This window comes from Thalassophryne amazonica, unplaced genomic scaffold, assembly GCF_902500255.1.
Source record: "Thalassophryne amazonica unplaced genomic scaffold, fThaAma1.1, whole genome shotgun sequence".
NCBI classification, from domain to species: domain Eukaryota; kingdom Metazoa; phylum Chordata; class Actinopteri; order Batrachoidiformes; family Batrachoididae; genus Thalassophryne; species Thalassophryne amazonica.
The window spans coordinates 7,931-29,354 of record NW_022986249.1 but is presented as its reverse complement, the minus strand read 5'-3'; the positions used below and the strand labels follow the sequence as shown (position 1 = coordinate 29,354).

Below are 21,424 nucleotides of genomic sequence, written 5' to 3'. Positions count from 1 at the left end.
TATACACATACATACATACATACATACATACATACATACATACACATACATACATACATATACATACATACACATACATACATACATATACACACATACACATACATACATACATATACACACATATACATATACTCAACAAAAATATAAACGCAACACTTTTGGTTTTGCTCCCATTTTGTATGAGATGAACTCAAAGATCTAAAACTTTTTACACATACACAATATCACCATTTCCCTCAAATATTGTTCACAAACCAGTCGAAATCTGTGATAGTGAGCAATTCTCCTTTGCTGAGATAATCCATCCCACCTCACAGGTGTGCCATACACACACACACACACACACACACATACATACACACACATACATATACTCAACAAAAATATAAACGCAACACTTTTGGTTTTGCTCCCATTTTGTATGAGATGAACTGAAAGATCTAAAACTTTTTCCACATACACAATATCACCATTTCCCTCAAATATTGTTCACAAACCAGTCGAAATCTGTGATAGTGAGCAATTCTCCTTTGCTGAGATAATCCATCCCACCTCACAGGTGTGCCATACCAAGATGCTGATTAGACACCATGATTAGTGCACAGGTGTGCTTAAGACTGCCCACAATAAAAGGCCACTCTGAAAGGTGCAGTTTTGTTTTATTGGGGGGGGATACCAGTCAGTATCTGGTGTGACCACCATTTGCCTCATGCAGTGCAACACATCTCCTTCGCATCATCCGTGAAGAGAACACCTCTCCAACGTGCCAAATGCCAGCGAATGTGAGCATTTGCCCACTCAAGTCGGTTACGACGACGAACTGGAGTCAGGTCGAGACCCCGATGAGGACGACGAGCATGCAGATGAGCTTCCCTGAGACGGTTTCTGACAATTTGTGCAGAAATTCTTTGGTTATGCAAACCGACTGTTTCAGCAGCTGTCCGAGTGGCTGGTCTCAGACGATCTTGGAGGTGAACATGCTGGATGTGGAGGTCCTAGGCTGGTGTGGTTACATGTGGTCTGCGGTTGTGAGGCTGGTTGGATGTACTGCCAATTCTCTGAAACGCCTTTGGAGACGGCTTATGGTAGAGAAATGAACATTCAATACACGAGCAACAGCTCTGGTTGACATTCCTGCTGTCAGCATGTCAATTGCACGCTCCCTCAAATCTTGCGACATCTGTGGCATTGTGCTGTGTGATAAAACTCTAATCTCTGTAATAAATTTTTATGGTCAACAGTATCAAAAGCAGCACTGAGGTCTAACAGAACAAGCACAGAGAGTCCACTGTCTGAGGACATAAGATCATTTGTAACCTTCACTAATGCTGTTTCTGTACTATGATGAATTCTAAAACCTGACTGAAACTCTTCAAATAGGCCATTCCTCTGCAGATGATCAGTTAGCTGTTTTACAACTACCCTTTCAAGAATTTTTGAGAGAGACATACACACACATATATACATACACACATGTATGTAAAAACACCTCCGTATTGATAACCATTTGTAAAAACCAGGCGGCTTTTGATGGCTTTCAGTTGAGTGAGTATCTGAGAAATTGTTTAACAGCAGGGCATGTTCCAACTTGTCGTTAAGGCTTCCAACGGAGGTGTTTTTCCTGTGGCGGCGCGCTGCGCCGGCTGCCTCCCAACGCACCAATCCGTCCGCACGTCTTTCATTACAAAATCTCCTTTAATGCGCCATGTGTGGATAAACTGCTGATCCCGACCTCTTCTGAAAGTTCTCTGTTCTCTCACGACGTCCTGGGTCATCAGAGGCTTAAATTTGGAGGTTTTCAGCTCGAAACAGGCTGGCGACAGCCCCTCGGAGCGCGGCGCGACGTCCCGCTCCGTGGGAAGTCCTTAAAAGCGACAGTACCCCCCACTCCATAATCTCTCACCACCCGTTAAAATTTTCACCGAAAACCAGCTGAATTTCTCGAATGGTGTCCACTTCGATGTGCCTCACAGGTTCTGAAAAATTTTGATAAAGCAAAGCGCCAGTCTCTCAGGAAGTTGTCAGACAAAGGGATTCCGACAGGAGGGGTGGACCACTCCTCACTCCAAACCTGCCCACAGGCGAATGACGTAACCAACAGGCGTGAAAAAACTCTTGCATGCCCACGAGGGTTCAAGCTTGTCTGATGTAATCGCACATGATTCAAATCCATATAGTTTTTGAAAAAAATAAAAAGGTCCGTTACTTTTCTCACAGACCTCGTAGTTAGATAGCCGCACCTGAATGGACAGGATGTGCCAGCGCAGGAGAGCCGAGCTAAGGGTAATGGGGCTTTATATGACTTTCATATTGTTACCAGGATGGTGTACAGATCGCACAGGAATGAAATGGCATTGGATGAACGATCGGGCTAGGTGTAGGGCAATTTTCTTGTCCGAACCTAGTTGTATCCCATACACAAATGTGTTACTGTTGTCCCTGGTAGTAAACAGTGGTAAAAGAATAAACCCTCGGCCTTTACTGCAAACATATTTTTTTTGGTGAGAAAGTGTCAAAGAAATTACAACTTGTGAATTTTGATGGTCAAGGACCATCAACTTCTTGCGCAGCCAAGACTGACTGGAAGCTCTGTATTATTTGCCAAGAGCACACAACAGAGGCATTGATATGTCCTTTGCAGTCTAAGCGATAAGACAAGGGGAGTGGATATACTTCACTTGCAGAGCATTTAATCCAGTTCAATGAACTTTGCCAGCTCCCTTCAACATTTCCTATTGGAAGACTGGATGAGGGTCATGGTACTGAAGCAGCCATGGTTGTGAACAAACAACAACGAAGATGCTATGCACTTTGCACGTGCTGCACAGATAGTCCGCCGTCACGTTTGGTTTGGCAAAACCATTTAATGGATTTCCTGAACACTGCCAAGAGGACTCTGTGCCACAGCTGTTGCTTACCCTTGTTAACATGGTACTAGAGGGACCCAATATCGTAGACCAGATGGAAGAAGCAACATCTCCTGCAGCACTTACAATTGCTCAGTTGCTAAAATTCAACAGTGTTAAGCACAAGCGGGCACCAGACAGAACTGCTTTTGTCAGACAGTACTGCACAGGAGACACCAGTTCCATTATACGTGGGACTGATGCTGCATGCCCACACACACACGTAAAAGGGAACTTGTCGATAAAATGGCACATCTGGGCCTGAGCGTATCCTATGATCGTGTTTTTCAGATTTCAATTCAGATGGGGAACCAAGTCTGCCAGCAGTTTCATAGAGAACAAGTGGTGTGCCCTCCACAGTTGCACAGTCATGTGTTTGCCACTGCTGCAGTTGACAATATTGATCATAATCCCAGTTCCACAACAGCTAGGGATTCTTTAATCAATCAATCAATTTTTTATATAGCGCCAAATCACAACAAACAGTTGCCCCAAGGCGCTTTATATTGTAAGGCAAGGCCATACAATAATTATGTAAAACCCCAACTGTCAAACGACCCCCTGTGAGCAAGCACTTGGCTACAGTGGGAAGGAAAACTCCCTTTTAACAGGAAGAAACCTCCAGCAGAACCAGGCTCAGGGAGGGGCAGTCTTCTGCTGGGACTGGTTGGGGCTGAGGGAGAGAACCAGGAAAATGCTGAAGAAAAACCTGAGCCAGAAGGAGACTCAATTTACCAGTCAAATTTACGTTGCTATCCTGTCCTATGGTCATGAAGTGTGGGTAATAGCCAGAATGGCCAACAAGATCACGGATACAAGCATTGGAAATCAGATTAATCTAACAGGTATCTGACCTTACACTCAGGGACAGGGTGAGAAGCTCAAATATCTGGGAGGGTCTCTGAGTAAAGCTGCTGTGTCTTCGCATCAAAAGGAGAAAGCTAAGGTGGTTCAGGTATCCAATGAGGACACCACCTGGTCATCTGCCTGATGCAGTCTTCTGGGCATGTTTAACTAGGACATGTGTCCTAGTTGGACTCCAGTGTGTCTTGGGTAGACCCAGGACACACTGGAAATTCTATGTCCCAGCTGGTTTGGGGACGCCTCGGGATTCGCCAGAAAGAAATAGAGGACTTGGCTAAGGATAAGGAAGTGTGTCTTTCCATGGCACAGCAATCCTTTTGATCCAGCATCCATCGTTTGTTGGTGGAAGGACTGACCGAAGCCTCCTGGCACTCAGTGGACCTGCAGGAGGATGTCCCAAGACCATTGACCGCTTACCAGCATACTACACTGAGGTTCCCCCTGTTGCTAGCAATATCAAGGTCTCACAGGTTCCAGAAGCCAGGCTAGAATCACTCACTAGAGATGGAATTAGCCAGTATACGAAGGAAGAGTACCAGTGGCTGGACAATGCAAGTGAGGTCATTGAAAACGAAAGCACTGCAGACTCCTTGGATACCTCTTGGGCTGCCTTCCATGCTAACCGTCAGACACCAGGAATTTGTGCCACATGTTCCACTGCTCTCCTTCCACTGTTTCAGGAGAGTGCTCACACTGTGGCCATGATTAAGCATTCACTTGATATCATAAGTAAGGCTGTGGAACACCTGAATCCTGGCCAAAGTCCAGTGGTCACATTTGACCAACCATTATACACACTGGCAAAACAAATCCAGTTCAAATGGCCGGAAAAATATGGTGAAGACAAGCTGGTGGTTATGTTTGGTGGACTGCATATTGAGATGGCGGCATTGAAGATGTTGGGGAACTGGTTACAAAGAAGCGGTTGGGTTGAAGCACTAGTATAAGCTGACATCTCATCTCCAGGGAAAGCTGACTCCTTCCTTAAAGCAGCCCATGTAACTCGCACCAGGAGAGCCCATCAAATCACAGCAACGGCTCTGTATGTTATGCAGCACCGGGCTTATGACAACTATTGTCAAACACAAACAGATCAAGTGCCGCTTGCGTTTGAAGTTTGGTGCAGCAGGAGAGCAGAAAACATCCCGCAATTTCAGTACTGGTCTACTGTTCTTGAATTAGAGCTGCTCGTGCTTGTATTTGTGCAGTCATTGCGAGAAGGATGTTTCTCCGTGTACCTTGATGCACTAACAGAACTAGTCAAGTGATTTCATGCAATGGATCATACCCATTATGCAAGATGGATTCCAGTTCACCTGAGGGACATGGCTGAACTACCAAGGACACACACACGAGTGTAGCTCAAGCGTTCATGGAAGGCAAGTTCACTGTCCAGAAGACCAATAATGTGTTTTCCTCCATGGCCATCGACCAGGCTCATGAGCAGATGAATGCTTGCATCAAAGGAGATGGTGGTGCTGTGGGCCTCACTGATAACCCATCTGCACTATTGCAATGGATGGTAGCAGGACCAGAAGTAGCCCGATCCATACAGGAATTTGAGATTAGTTAAAAAAAAAATAAAAACAGATAACACACTTCACCATGATCAAAGTGCCCAGATCTCATTCATCAAAGATGTACGGTCTTTGGTCAGTGCAATGTAACATTTTGGAAATCCATTTGAAGAGGAAAGCAAGGACTTGGTTCTCCACTCAAAGGAACTTGCTGGACCTTCAGCTGCTGAGGCAGTTAGAAAGGTGAAACAGACAGGAGAGCAACAATTTGACGCTTTCACAAAGAACGCATTGTTGAGAGAATAAAACCAGTGGATGACACCATACCTGCAGGTGTCGGTACTTCAACCAGGAGGACAGTATCAAAACCAAAACAGAAATTGGTTTCTCTCAAACAGGATATGGCGCTCTTTTCAAGACTATTTATTGCTTGCCAGACCAGGGATGGAAACTTAGATGAATTCTTTCGACACGAGAACCAACCGTGTCCACCAGCGCTGTCTGATGGGGGAGGTCTCCACCTGGGACAGAAGAGTGATCTGCTTCCATGCCTGGAAAAAGTTCACAGTGCATACTCAGAAAGTCCAAAGGTTAGCTGTACCATTGTAGATGGGGCAGCCATCATCCAGATGCTGAAACCAAGTTCAGTAAAAACCTTCAATGACTATGCCCATGTGATCTTCATTCCATATCTGACCAGAAAACTTGAAAGTGTGTCCAGGTTTGATCTGGTGTGGGACTGCTACTTGTCTGATTCTCTGAAAGCTGCTACAAGAGCAAAGCGTGGAACTGGGATTCAGAGACGTGTGGTAGGTGATGCAGCCATTCCCAGGAACTGGCCAAACTTTCTCAGAGTTGATAGCAATAAGACAGAATTGTTTGCCTCTCTCTCAAAAGCTCTTCTCACATCGTTACTGCAGGAGGACAAACAGCTTGTTATCACTAGTGACATAGAAGTCCTTAGCAAGCCACCACTCCCAGATAGGTCTTCGATTGCTCCTTGTTCGCATGAGGAAGCCGATAGTCGCATGTTATTACATGTAACCCATGCAGCCAGAAATGGCCATCATAAGATCATGATTAAAACAGTAGATACTGATGTTGTGGTGCTAGCTGTGGCAGTGGCTCAGGCTCTACAACCAGAAGACGAGCTTTGGTTGGCTTTCGGAACTGGAAAGAGTTTCCGATACTTAGCAGCCCATGAAATTGCAGCAGGGCTAGGACCTGAGAAAGCACGTGTGCTACCACTGTTCCATGCAGTGACGGGTTGCGACACTGTGTCAAGCTTTGTTGGCCATGGGAAAAAGACTGCGTGGGCTGTATGGACTGTGTTTCCTGAGCTTATGCATGCCCTGCTGAAACTGTCTTCAGCCCCAACTGAGATACCACAAGAGGTAATGGCCACAATTGAGAGGTTTGTTATCCTACTCTATGACCGAACCAGCACATGCACAGAAACAGATACGGCAAGAAGCAAGTTATTCGCCAAGATGCACAATGCAGAATCAATCCCTCCGACAAAGGCTGCCCTGGAACAGCATCTCAAGAGAGCAGTATACCAAGGAGGTCACGTTTGGGGTTAAGTGCTGGTGTCAACACCAGAATTACCTTCACCATGCAAATGGGGTTGGTCAAAGACATCTGAGCGAGACTATGAACCCTTCTGGACATGCCTACCAGATGCAGGCCAGTCCAGTTATGAACTTGTCTCTTGCAAATGTATGAAGGGTTTTGTTGGGCATTGCAAGTGCAAAAAAGCTCAGTTACAAAGCACTGCCCTCTGCTTCTGTGAAGGAGAGTGTGAATAGTCTTCCTTGTGATAGACCCTAGATTTGGAGTGTCAGAGGACAAGTTGGGACATGCCCAGCTCTCCACAATTTCTCTTATACTCACTCGACTGGTAAGCACTGAAAGCTGAGATAGGCATGTCCCAACTTGTCCTCTGACACTCCGAAACGGAGGTGTTCTTTTGTCTCGCTTCACCAGCGAATCGGTCGTGACGCACGAAGCCTCCGCGCAGCTTTCCATGACAAAATCTCTTGCTAAAAGTGAAATCTGCCGGAAAATGGCTGATGTCCAGCTCTTGTGACAACCAGAGAAATTGCACACGACGGTCCCGGCTCCACAGAGCCATCCGTTTAGAAATGATCTGGTGGTTTCTGCCTGTTGATCGTGGCTCGGAGCGCGGCGCGCTGTGCGCCATTGTGGGCCGTCCTTAAAGCTGTAGTAACACTCCTTAATCTCTGCGAAGCCCGTAAAATTTTCACCGAAAGCCACCTAAATTTTTCAAATGGTTTCCAGCTGCCTGTCTCTAAGTTTCTGAAAAAATTCTGATGGAACAAAGCCCAAATCATTCCGCCATTTCCTCGCAATGAACAAAACGACGAGAGGGGTGGAGCAGTGCTCACTCAAAGCCTGCCCACAGGCGAATGACGCAACCGACAGGCGTGAAAAAAACTCACGCTTGCGCACGAAGGTTCAAGCTTGACTGACGTAAAAACACATGAATCAAATCCATATATTTTTTGCATAAAATAAAAAGGTCTGTTACTTTTCTAACAGACCTCGTATAATGCGACACAGAGTTTATCCGTATCTAACCAGTATGGAAACAATGACGACCATTTTTAATTTTTTATGAAAATGTCTAATCCAAAAAAACATTTTAGCAAGCACTTATGGTAATTAGTCAAATTCTGTGTACAATGTCACATTATATCCATCACTCATAAGAAAACTGTTGTTTCTGGCAGCCATTTTGAAAAATAGTTGCCATGGGCGCCATGTTCAAAATTCATGATGAAAATTCATGATGCCTCCATTTCCAAATCTCTCTCTCTCTCTCTCGAAAATCCAGCATATATGTGAAAAAAGCAGCAGATCTCTGTGGAAATGTGACATCTATATTGTACAAACTCCATGTGAGACAACACGCAGAAGGGTGCTGAAGCAGTTGCACAGAAAAGTGTTTTCACTTCACCTCTGTGGATTGGGTGCGTTTTGAGTCATACGACAGACTAACTCCATCCTGAGTAAAGGGGACTTGAAGCAACAGTCACTTTCATTAAGCTAAAAACCTTTTAAAGGCTGAATGTTTGTCAGCTACTCCGCTCCATGAAAAGGGTTTTTCTCACCGTCCTCGGCCTCTGAGTCGGGAACCTCGATGCCCTCATGGTCGTACCCGTCCAGGCAAGCGATCTGAGGCAGCAGGTCAAAGACGCCATCCCTGTAGTCATCCAGCGTGGTGACCTCACAGCTGTACAGATCCAGAGTCTTCAGGTTCTTCAGGTTCTGCTGCAGAGCCCAGACACAGCACCGGGTCAGCACAACTGCCTGATGAAGGCGGGGCCACACACACATACTGACACGCCCCCATTCGCACAGCCGCATGTTAACAAGGTGGAAACTGAATTAAAGGGAAGCTCTTGTCATTTTTTTTTTGGTAGAATCGTATCATTCTAATTGGAAAATACAACTAATATTTACAGTTATTTTCAAAATTAGCATTTTGTATTAATAATTATTGCACTAAAAAAATTAGTTAAAAATAAATGGCCACTAGAGGTGCTGCATTCAAACCGGTAGTGTGATGTGAGAGTATGGGGTCATGTGTTTATATCCAGCTGGAAGCTGTCAGCTCTGTACCTCTGTCACTTCTTACACGGATGCCAAACAGAGTAATTTAACATTTTTTAGATTTTATTTTTGTGCTGGGGGATCACGGAATGTATTTTCATTATTGGAAGAGACGACTGATGGCTGTGATAAACGCTGACATCACTTGAATGATCAAGGCGCAGCTGTGACTCTTCAACGTTTTAAGTTATTTTCCTTGTTGTGGAACAAAAATGCCGGCGTTCTCTGGTTCAGGCTGAAAACACAGAGGGACTAAAACGCTATGTTTCTTCAGTTATGACAAGGAGCCATTTTCAGACTTCGTCGTCCACAATCAGGACGTGTCATGTGGATACGTTTTCATCAGGCTGTGATGACGAATCCGACTGAAACTGTGTAGTGCTGCGTTTACACATAGACGAGACGCATTACGAATGTCATATTTGCGTCATTCTTGGCACATTGTTAACGTGACTTAACACATCTGAATAGGTTTCTTAATAGTGCGTGTTGGTGCATGATATTCGTGATTTACGTGGAGCATGTTTTTGGCTGTCAGAAAATCTTCCACGAATGTCACACACCACCTTCATTTCACCTCATGTCGTGAACGTCACAATTGAGTGTGTTGATCCATCTTGATTAGTGATGATCCTTAATAGAGCGTGACAGTGTTCTTCTCTGACGTGCACACAATTAAACCCTGCTGCACAGCATTCAGTTTCATTACTGCAGTATGCTGAAGAAGGACAGTGACACCAAGTCAGATAAAAGCCTCGTTCCAATTCTCCTCAGCGCACTCCTGTAGGTGTTCCACCTGCTGCATGTGCCTGATGTTTGGGAAAACGAGCAAGACGAGAGGTGCGTGGAGCCACACATCTGGCTCTTTCAGTCTCCTCCTCCTCCTCTCTGCACTACTCCACAGCACAGAGCCAAACTAAGCACACAGTCTCAAAGTTCTTCTGCAGTGGCTTTTGAGGAGCAAACTGGAGCAATCTGAATTGTTCAGCAACTGACAGTTGAATGAATATGGGGTGTGTGTGGAGACAATTCGCCGCATTCACAACGTGACAGAACTTAACAGCGCGGAACATCATTCTTGACCGTGCGTAATGGTTCCTGATAATTCTCCAGCAAAATGTGCCATTTTAATCGCAACGCGTGTTAACAGGTTGCAGCAGTTCCTGAGGACATCTGACACCTCTGCCTCAAATCATCACATTTGTGACGTGCCGTCGTTATGTATAAACGCAGCATAACAGCTAAGATTAAGACTTTGTATTTGAATTCATATTATGTTCTCAGCTAGACTGATAAATAAATAACCCATTCTCAGTGGGGCAGGTGAGGAATTGCGAGTCACCGTCACGTTAGTGTTTGCATCTATAAGTGATTGAGTCAGACTATTTTTAGACGAGCGTATAAACCGCCTGCCGAATCACAGACAGACGCTGTTTGTGACAATCCCGCTGATCGCACGCAAACTCAGTGAAGTGTCCGTCAGTCCGTCTTATCGACATTCTCCCTTTGGTGCACAGAGAATTCAATATAGATGCCTTAAGGTGGGAGCTTGGTCCCCACACACAAGTCATAAAATTTCTGACCAATCAGATGCGTTATTTTTTATTTTATCAACCGATTTATTTTGAAAAACAAAAAACTCATAAAAAGGGTGAGAAATGCATGTTTTTTTAGGGGTGCCGGAAAGGGGGGGGGGACAAAAACAAATCGATTCACGTCCGAATCCGGATTCTTATTTATTACGATTCTGAATCGATCCAAAATGTCCAAGAATCAATTTTTAAAAAGCATTGTTTAAACATTTTCTTGGTTACTCGCTGCGTGTACTGTTTGTCAGGCTATGGCCTACGTACTACAGCGTCCCCGCGAGGGGAGGTTCCGGCGTGCTTCAAACATTCGTGAGCTGCAGCTTAGCGTGGCGGACAAAGAGCTAATTCAGCCAGCACCGTCTATGCTGAAGACAAATGTTTTGGGTGCATTTTGGATTTTATTATTTGCTGCGTAAGAAGGAGCTTGACATGACTTATGCAGTGTGCAAAATCTGCAAAATGAAAGTCAAGTACTTCAGAAACACTTCAAATCCGCAAGCCCACATGCTACGTCATCACCCGGAGCTAAAAAAAAGCGGAGCAACAGTATCCGCCAACTACTGACCAGCGCACACTCCATCACTTCGCTAAACTGCCTGACAACTCTGAATGAGCAAAGCAGATAAGTAAATTTACATCTTTAGAATCACTTGATTAACCTTGTAAAGCTGCATTTTCTTAAACATAACATTTTTTTAAGTAATATAACTTTCTCAGAGCTCTTTGAATCAAAAATCGATTCTGAATCGAATCGTCACCCCAAGAATCAGAATCAAACTGAATCCTGAGTTGTACGATTCACATCCCTAATGTTTTTAGTATGTTTTTCAGATAAAATAAGAATTATTTTTAAGATAGTTCCTCTTTTAATTCAAAGAGATTACAGATTTGATAACAGAACGATGGGAGCTAAACGGAAGAGGCCAAATAAACCTGACAATTCCATTTATTTATATAACATCACATCATAAGTTACCTCAAACCATTATACAGGACTAAGGTCCAGACCGGATCTGGGTATGGTACCTTTCAGTGGTTACCTGGCCCAGGTGTAATCCTGTTAGATGTCAAAGGTCATCACATTCAGACAAAATGCCAAAGTTGAAGTCCTACCAGAGCCTCTAAGGTGCTCAGCTCCTTGACCTTGTTCCCGCTCAGGTTCAGGTAGGTCAGGTTGGGACATTTCTCTGCCAGCGTGTCCAAACCACCAGAGATGGCGTTATCACTGACCTCCAGCTAGGAACAAAAAACACAGTCTGGTACACAGCAGCAGCTCCACAGAAACATCTCCAGAAAGACTCCATTTGAAAAACAAGCGACATGAGGACTTTTGTTTACTTCGGCCAGGGGAAGCACAGTGGAGGAGGAGCAACTTTATGTCTCAGGATTTTTAAACAAGAAAGCAGATGGAATTTAACACTAAAAAAATAAAATCCATCTGTGGACAATGATATACGGCCTTTAACTCTTAAGGCCCCAGTCACTTTGAGACAGACTAAAAGGTGTTAATTTCCTGATATCTCATATGACGATAAAACACAACCGCAGATGTGGCACACTTCTTAAAATGGGAGTCAGCCACAGATTTTCAGTGTAGGCGCGGCCTGTGGTGTGGGTGTGGCCCATGATAATGGGTTCAAACACCCATATTTATTATTTACATTATTACAAAAAGTCAGCTGTCTGTGTGTCTGACATGTCTGCTTGAAACGTGCTAAACTTAGATGGTCTGAGATCAAACTCTATCAGGAAGAAAAAAGTTGCAATTCCTTGACTGGCCACTTGAGGGTGACTCTAAAACAGGGCACATTCCCACACAAGTCCATTTTAAAATGTTCAACTTAAAAAAGTGGAACAGACCTCTCTCAAACAGTTCGGCTTCAATTCAGAACCCCCCCACCATGCTCAGCAGTAAACAGCAGAGAGCACGCAGCAGTAGAGAGGTTTCACAGTGGCTCCTCTCTGGTATCGGAAACGCCGCAGGTTGTATAGGCATTTTCTGATACTTGAATTCGTTGGTTATCGGAAACTAATACCGATACTGACTCGGTCCCATCCTTAATCGTTACATGATCTCCTGCTGTGTGTATAATAAATATATTTATTTACAGTGTCTTTTTGTTCCTGGTTGAAATGCAGATACAAATGAATGAATCTACTAGACTTAAAAATGTACACATTAATTTTTATGCCATTTGTCTAAAAATAAATGTCCACGGTTTATTATTACCATGTTAAATCAAGAAATCATCTCATCTGAAACAGCAACAACATACAAGTTATGGTTTTAATTTACAGATGAACATCAAAGATTCCTAAAGAATTTTTTTTTTTTTTTTTTTTTACTTAAAACTATTTTAATGACACGTTTTCTAATGTAAGAAATGTTTTGTTTTTTACTCCAAAATGTACAATAATCTGAAATTCTTTTTGAAGTAAAAATATTCTTTAGTAAACTGCTGTGTATAAATTAGCAGGTGTGATGTTCCTCTGACACACATTTCTACACTCTTCCGTGTTTTGTCCTGATGCCTCATTTCTTTTGGCTTTAAAGTCAGGCTGTAACAAAGATAACAAGTGAAATCAGAGATTTCTGATGTCCGCTAATCCAGATCACCTCCAAAATTTATTAGTGTCTTTCATGGCCTAATATCTATGTCTAGTGCGAATTTGGTGAGAATCTGTCAAGTAGTTTTGGCGTAATCCTTCAAAGCCTATATAAAGTGAATCTTGATCCAGAATCCAGATCCCCTCCAAAATTTAATGGGTTCTTCCATGGCCAAATATCTATCTATGGTGAAAATTTCGCCAAAATTCATGCAGTAGTTTTGACATAATCCTGCTAGCAGACAGACAGACAAATAAATAAATGCAGGTGATTTTAGAACGTGAGCGATGCCAAACAAAAGACGCACGTGAACAATGTTGCATTGTGGGAAGTGGCAGTGTGTCTGACCTTGCGTAGTTTGGGAAGAGCCGGCAGTTTAGCAAGCGAGCTGAGGCCCACGTTGACCATGCTGAGGCTCTGCAACTCCGTCAACTCGTCTGTCAGTCCCTCCACCTCGCCGTCGCTGGACTGACAGTTACAAACCACCAGCTCCGTCACCTAGCAACCAAAAGTCACATGACCAGGATCCAACATGGCTGAGAGCAGACACCGACAACGTGACAAAAGAACCAGACGTCTGATTCCATCGGTGTGAGGTCAGTACAGATCAACAATGTTACCATGGCAACATCAGTTTGCAACAGTTAATGATAAAAAAAAAAAAAAAATTAATTAAATAACTAGTGATCAAGCTTCCAAAATGACCCCCCAATACAATAACTATATCGGTCTCTCTCTCACACACACAAAGTCCAATTTGGTTCCAGAATTCTTGTAGTTTTTGCACATCATCTCATTCTGAGAAGTTTCATGAAAACAAATGATTCTAGACAAGCTGCACTGACAAAACTCCAGGAAGGAAGGAAGGAAGGACAAAGACCTTACTGAAGCACTGATGAATTTAAGGTGTGAAGCATTAACACCTGTACCAGAAAAAATAAAATGAAAATCCTTCTACCGTTGGTGTTGGAGCGAATCGAGACCACGCTGGCAAAGACGGTGAACATGTGTCTTATTTAAATGACATGTAACGGGAATTGGATTAATCAAAGTCTGAACACAAACGCGGCGAAAATCTAGCTCGCTCTGGGATCATGAGGTCATACGTCCTCACTACATTTGTGCGCTGACGGGGTCCTCTCACTGTTCTCACTGCAACGGTGAGGACAACAAACATCCTTCTTTCTCTGCGGAGCATTCCCAACAAGAGAATCCGATGGGTGTGCTCCGACGTCCAGATCAAAAAGGCACACAGTCGCAATGTCATTTTCCTCAGCTTTCTCTAAACGAACAGCCGGGTTGCATGTTGCTGTGTTAGGAACTGTCTTCTCCGCTGGTGCTGAACTCACACCCCACACCAGAGCTTTGGCCAATCAGAAGCCCCGTCTGAAGCATCAGACGACCAGAGGATATGAACACGAGTATCATAATGCAATAAACAAATATATGACAAAACAGTAAACAAACATGCAGCCACCAGGAAAGCTCTCCACCTGACATCCACTCAACGTTTTGAGCAAAGTTTGAAACAAAACCTTCCAATAGACTTGCCGGACATCAGCCAACAAGGAACACAATTCAAAATTGGGAAAAGGATTTTCGCAGGACAAAAAGAAACATCAGAATTTCATATCTATTACTCATCTGCTTCCTCAATCAGTGTGACAAACTCAATGTAGAGTTACGTCAGGAAGAACATCAGGGATCTCGCCAGTGCAGTTGAGTGTATGAGCTCCCAACACCGTGATTTGGATCCCCTACATCATGATTTGGATCCCCCCCCCTCGCTGTGATTTCTGTTTTCTTTTCTTTTCCAACCACCAGTAGAGGCTTGCCTCTACTGGTGGTTGGCTCTCACTGCGGTATTGTATCACTTCCTGTTCCGGAGCACAGCGGTGTTTTGCTGTATCTGTTAGCTGTTTAATCTGCGCAGTTAGATTGATCTAGTTAACTAGATAACGATTTGTTTCACAGTGTAATCTTCATGTGCCTTAACTAAAGCACTACCTCTGCTGAATCACCTCTAAATTATTTACACATTATTCACTTTGTGTGTTTTTAGGAATCCGCTAGCTTAGCGCAGCTACTAGCTCTTAGCCGGTTTAGCATGGCGGCTTCTCCTGTCTCTCCTGCACTTTTCTGCTCTGGGTGTGAAATGTTTAGTTATTCCTCGGCCTCCTTTAGCAGTAACGGTACTTGTAATAAGTGTAGCTTATTTGTAGCTTTGGAGGCCAGGCTGGGTGAATTGGAGACTCGGCTCTGCACCGTGGAAAATTCTACAGCTAGCCAGGCCCCTGTAGTCGGTGCGGACCAAGGTAGCTTAGCCGCCGTTAGTTTCCCCCTGGCAGATCCCGAGCAGCCGGGAAAGCAGGCCGACTGGGTGACTGTGAGGAGGAAGCGTAGTTCTAAACAGAAGCCCCGTGTACACCGCCAACCCGTTCACATTTCTAACCGTTTTTCCCACTCGACGACACACCCCGCCGAGGATCAAACTCTGGTTATTGGCGACTCTGTTTTGAGAAATGTGAAGTTAGCGACACCAGCAACCATAGTCAATTGTCTTCCGGGGGGCAGAGCAGGCGACACTGAAGGAAATTTGAAACTGCTGGCTAAGGCTAAGCGTAAATTTGGTAAGATTGTAATTCACGTCGGCAGTAATGACACCCGGTTACGCCAATCGGAGGTCACTAAAATTAACATTGAATCGGTGTCTAACTTTGCAAAAACAATGTCGGACTCTGTAGTTTTCTCTGAGCCCCTCCCCAATCGGACCGGGAGTGACACGTTTAGCCGCATGTTCTCCTTGAATTGCTGGCTGTCTGAGTGGTGTCTAAAAAATGAGGTGGGCTTCATAGATAATTGGCAAAGCTTCTGGGGAAAACCTGGTCTTGTTAGGAGAGACAGCATCCATCCCACTTTGGATGGAACAGCTCTCATTTTTAGAAATCTGGCCAATTTTCTTAAATCCTCCAAACCGTGACTATCCAGGGTTGGGACCAGGAAGCAGAGTTGTAGTCTTACACACCTCTCTGCAGCTTCTCTCCCCCTGCCATCCCCTCATTACCCCATCCCCGTAGAGATGGTGCCTGCTCCCAGACCACCAATAACCAGTAAAAATCTATTTAAGCATAAAAATTCAAAAAGAAAAAATAATATAGCACCTTCAACTGCACCACAGACTAAAACAGTTAAATGTGGTCTATTAAACATTAGGTCTCTCTCTTCTAAGTCCCTGTTAGTAAATGATATAATAATTGATCAACATATTGATTTATTCTGCCTTACAGAAACCTGGTTACAGCAGGATGAATATGTTAGTTTAAATGAGTCAACACCCCCGAGTCACACTAACAGCCGGAACGCTCGTAGCAGGGGCCGAGGAGGAGGATTAGCAGCAATCTTCCATTCCAGCTTATTAATTAATCAAAAACCCAGACAGAGCTTTAATTAATTTGAAAGCTTGACTCTTAGTCTTGTCCATCCAAATTGGAAGTCCCAAAAACCAGTTTTATTTGTTATTATCTATCGTCCACCTGGTCGTTACTGTGAGTTTCTCTGTGAATTTTCGGACCTTTTGTCTGACTTAGTGCTTAGCTCAGATAAGATAATTATAGTGGGCGATTTTAACATCCACACAGATGCTGAGAATGACAGCCTCAACACTGCATTTAATCTATTATTAGACTCAATTGGCTTTGCTCAAAATGTAAATGAGTCCACCCACCACTTTAATCATATCTTAGATCTTGTTCTGACTTATGGTATGGAAATTGAAGACTTAACAGTATTCCCTGAAAACTCCCTTCTGTCTGATCATTTCTTAACATTTACATTTACTCTGATGGACTACCCAGCAGTGGGGAATAAGTTTCATTACACTAGAAGTCTTTCAGAAAGCGCTGTAACTAGGTTTAAGGACATGATTCCTTCTTTATGTTCTCTAATGCCATATACCAACACAGTGCAGAGTAGCTACCTAAACTCTGTAAGTGAGATAGAGTATCTCGTCAATAGTTTTACATCCTCATTGAAGACAACTTTGGATGCTGTAGCTCCTCTGAAAAAGAGAGCCTTAAATCAGAAGTGCCTGACTCCGTGGTATAACTCACAAACTCGCAGCTTAAATCAGATAAGCCGTAAGTTGGAGAGGAAATGGCGTCTCAATAATTTAGAAGATCTTCACTTAGCCTGGAAAAAGAGTCTGTTGCTCTATAAAAAAGCCATCCGTAAAGCTAGGACATCTTACTACTCATCACTAATTGAAGAAAATAACAACAACCCCAGGTTTCTTTTCAGCACTGTAGCCAGGCTGACAAAGAGTCAGAGCTCTATTGAGCCGAGTATTCCTTTAACTTTAACTAGTAATGACTTCATGACTTTCTTTGCTAATAAAATTTTAACTATTAGAGAAAAAATTACTCATAACCATCCCAAAGACGTATCGTTATCTTTGGCTGCTTTCAGTGATGCCGGTATTTGGTTAGACTCTTTCTCTCCGATTGTTCTGTCTGAGTTATTTTCATTAGTTACTTCATCCAAACCATCAACATGTCCATTAGACCCTATTCCTACCAGGCTGCTCAAGGAAGCCCTACCATTATTTAATGCTTCGATCTTAAATATGATCAATCTATCTTTATTAGTTGGCTATGTACCACAGTGGACTCATCTCTGTGCTTGTTCTGTTAGACCTCAGTGCTGCTTTTGAGACTGTTGACCATAAAATTTTATTACAGAGATTAGAGCATGCCATAGGTATTAAAGGCACTGCGCTGCGGTGGTCTGAATCATATTTATCTAATAGATTACAATTTGTTCATGTAAATGGGGAATCTTCTTCACAGACTAAGGTTAATTATGGAGTTCCACAAGGTTCTGTGCTAGGACCAATTTTATTCACTTTATACATGTTTCCCTTAGGCAGTATTATTAGACGGCATTGCTTAAATTTTAATTGTTACGCAGATGATACCCAGCTTTATCTATCCATGAAGCCAGAGGACACACACCAATTAGCTAAACTGCAGGATTGTCTTACAGACATAAAGACATGGATGACCTCTAATTTCCTGCTTTTAAACTCAGATAAAACTGAAGTTATTGTACTTGGCCCCACAAATCTTAGAAACATGGTGTCTAACCAGATCCTTACTCTGGATGGCATTACCCTGACCTCTAGTAATACTGTGAGAAATCTTGGAGTCATTTTTGATCAGGATATGTCATTCAAAGCGCATATTAAACAAATATGTAGGACTGCTTTTTTGCATTTACGCAATATCTCTAAAATTAGAAAGGTCTTGTCTCAGAGTGATGCTGAAAAACTAATTCATGCATTTCTTTCCTCTAGGCTGGACTATTGTAATTCATTATTATCAGGTTGTCCTAAAAGTTCCCTGAAAAGCCTTCAGTTAATTTAAAATGCTGCAGCTAGAGTACTGACAGGGACTAGAAGGAGAGAGCATATCTTACCCATATTGGCCTCTCTTCATTGGCTCTCTGTTAATTCTAGAATAGAATTTAAAATTCTTCTTCTTACTTATAAGGTTTTGAATAATCAGGTCCCATCTTATCTTAGGGACCTCATAGTACCATATCACCCCAATATTGTGCTTCGCTCTCAGACTGCAGGCTTACTTGTAGTTCCTAGGGTTTGTAAGAGTAGAATGGGAGGCAGAGCCTTCAGCTTTCAGGCTCCTCTCCTGTGGAACCAGCTCCCAATTCAGATCAGGGAGACAGACACTCTCTCTACTTTTAAGATTAGGCTTAAAACTTTCCTTTTTGCTAAAGCTTATAGTTAGGGCTGGATCAGGTGACCCTGAACCATCCCTTAGTTATGCTGCTATAGACTTAGACTGCTGGGGGGTTCCCATGATGCACTGAGTGTTTCTTTCTCTTTTTTCTCTGTATGCACCACTCTGCATTTAATCATTAGTAACTGATCTCTGCTCCCCTCCACAGCATGTCTTTTTCCTGGTTCTCTCCCTCAGCCCCAACCAGACCCAGCAGAAGACTGCCCCTCCCTGAGCCTGGTTCTGCTGGAGGTTTCTTCCTGTTAAAAGGGAGTTTTTCCTTCCCACTGTCGCCAAGTGCTTGCTCACAGGGGGTCGTTTTGACCGTTGGGGTTTTTACGTAATTATTGTATGGCCTTGCCTTACAATATAAAGCGCCTTGGGGCAACTGTTTGTTGTGATTTGGCGCTATATAAATAAAATTGACTGATTTTGAAAGGACATGTCGCACATTAATTAGCATCCCAGTTAGCAACACAAAGTATTCATGGTTGTAAGTCTATACGCCCACACATGGTAAGTAGTTTGCTGATGTGTTTTATTGCTAATCATCCTTCTTGCTCAGCCATTTAGCTGGTGCATTTCCACCAGGGCTTGAACAAGTCTCGCAGTCACCATACTTGTGAAACATTGTGTGTTCCCAAAGTTTGTTGCTGTAGAAAAAGTATCCAATGACGTTGCGCGTTTTAGCTTGCAGTTTCAGCAGCGCTATCATGGTTCTCATGTATATGAAGAAAGATTTAACTCACACAGATGACCCACGCTGCACCCCCCGCCAAAAAATATTTTCTCAACAGATTTACACTGATCTCAGAAATGGTCCAGAAACCCAGAAAAACTCTGAAATCCACAGATTCGCAGACCATTGTCATCCCTGAAAAGAGAAAAAAGCATAGTAACATATTGTACCAGTATGCTAGCCATACGAAAGTGAAAATAAGTACGTCTTAAGTCTGGACTTGAAAGTCTTCACAGAATCTGTTTTATTGACGCAGGGAGATCATTCCACAGAACAGAGGCACGATAAGAGAAAGCTCTGTGACCCACAGACTTCTTATTCACCCTAGGGACACTAAGTAGTCTTGCACCCTGACAACACAATGCCCAGGCAGGTACGTAGGGTTTAATTAGGTCAGCTAGGTAGGGAGGTGCTGGTGGGTGAACAATTTCATATGCTAGTAGCAGAACATTAAAATCTGATCTCACTGTGACAGGAAGCCAGTGGAGACACCAAAATGGGTGTAATGTGGTCGAACTTCCTGCTTCTTGTCAGAAGTCTGGCTGCAGCATTTTGAACCAATTGGAGAGCCCTAATGCTGGACTGCGGTAAACCAGAAAATAGAACACTGCAGTAGTCCAATCTAGAAGAGATAAATGCATGGATCAGGGTCTCAGCATCAGCCACAGACAGGATGGGACGAATCTTCACTATATTTCACAGGTGGAAGAAAGCAGTCCTAGTAATATTTCCTTCTGAGTGGCTGTTGTTTTTGGGGGGGAGGGGTTGTTGGGAAAATGATAACATCTCTATGTTGATTACAGACCCTGCAGGGTCTGTAATCAACCATTTCTGCAGTGCGGCTCTTCTTTGAAGCAATGAAGCATTGATCTGACCCGTTGCTTCGTTGGTTCATCTTAATTTTCCCCCACTAAAACCCCAAAGAGCACATGTCTGTGAGTAATATTTACCTTTTTATGTTAATCTGACCTGTTATGGTCTTCTGAAACAGTTGATAGATGTATTTTCTAACTTAAAAATGGGACCGATGCTAATGCATTAGCATGTCTATGGGGTTTTCAATGTTAAAGTTAGCGTTAAGCAGTTTGCATCTCAGCGCGTTTGTGTGCATTTGTTTTCTGTACAATTAATGGCTCAGCGTTTGTTGTTGTAAATGAGTCAAATGTAGTGTTTATTAAATTTATTCTTGTTTATATATTAATAATAGCAATATAATAGTAATAATAACTAATATTGCTACAATACAATTTTAGATAAAGAGACCAAAAGAACCTGATTAAAAACAACAGAAAATATAAAAACAAACAATGAACATAAATATAGAAATAAGTGTTTCCTGTGAACACCTAGTGACTCTTACACCTCCACGTCATCCCTGTTTTATTTAAGTTTAATGACAATTTCTTTCGGTCAAACCATATTTTCAATGTGATCATTTCTTCAGTGATTTCCTCCAGAACTATCTGCCAAACTAGAAAACTGCTGCATCCTAGTAAGAGCAGAATACTACTGGAATGAATTTGAATAACTTGGGTTTTTTCTCACTAAATGGATGCTGCACTCACTGCAGTTTATTGCCTGCAATAGTCCCAGATTGTAGGGCTGCAGCTATCGATTATTTTAGGAATCGAACATTCTGCCGATTAATCGGATAAAAAGTACTTTTGCTTTTTTAAACATCATCAATAGTAAAGGGCTCTCCTTGCTAAACAGTGGCACAGTGTATCACTGACAAAGTCTTGATATTTTGCTGAAATGGCGATGGGATCT

General features: G+C 43.0%; 1 protein-coding gene across 3 annotated transcripts in view; it reads right to left on the bottom strand.

Annotated features, from left to right (window-relative positions):
• The window catches only part of LOC117505799 (acidic leucine-rich nuclear phosphoprotein 32 family member E-like), a 292,488-nt gene extending 278,867 nt beyond the window's left edge, over positions 1-13,621 (bottom strand). For all 3 annotated transcript variants that reach the window (XM_034165337.1, XM_034165338.1, XM_034165336.1), the window contains exons 1-3: positions 13,472-13,621; positions 11,629-11,751; positions 8,425-8,584 (exon numbers count right to left, since the gene is read on the bottom strand). In XM_034165337.1, the coding sequence (XP_034021228.1) occupies positions 8,425-8,584; positions 11,629-11,751; positions 13,472-13,531 (343 nt within the window). In that variant the 5' untranslated portion in view covers positions 13,532-13,621. The remainder of the gene's footprint in view (positions 1-8,424; positions 8,585-11,628; positions 11,752-13,471) is intronic.
• Positions 13,622-21,424: the final 7,803 nt, after the last annotated feature.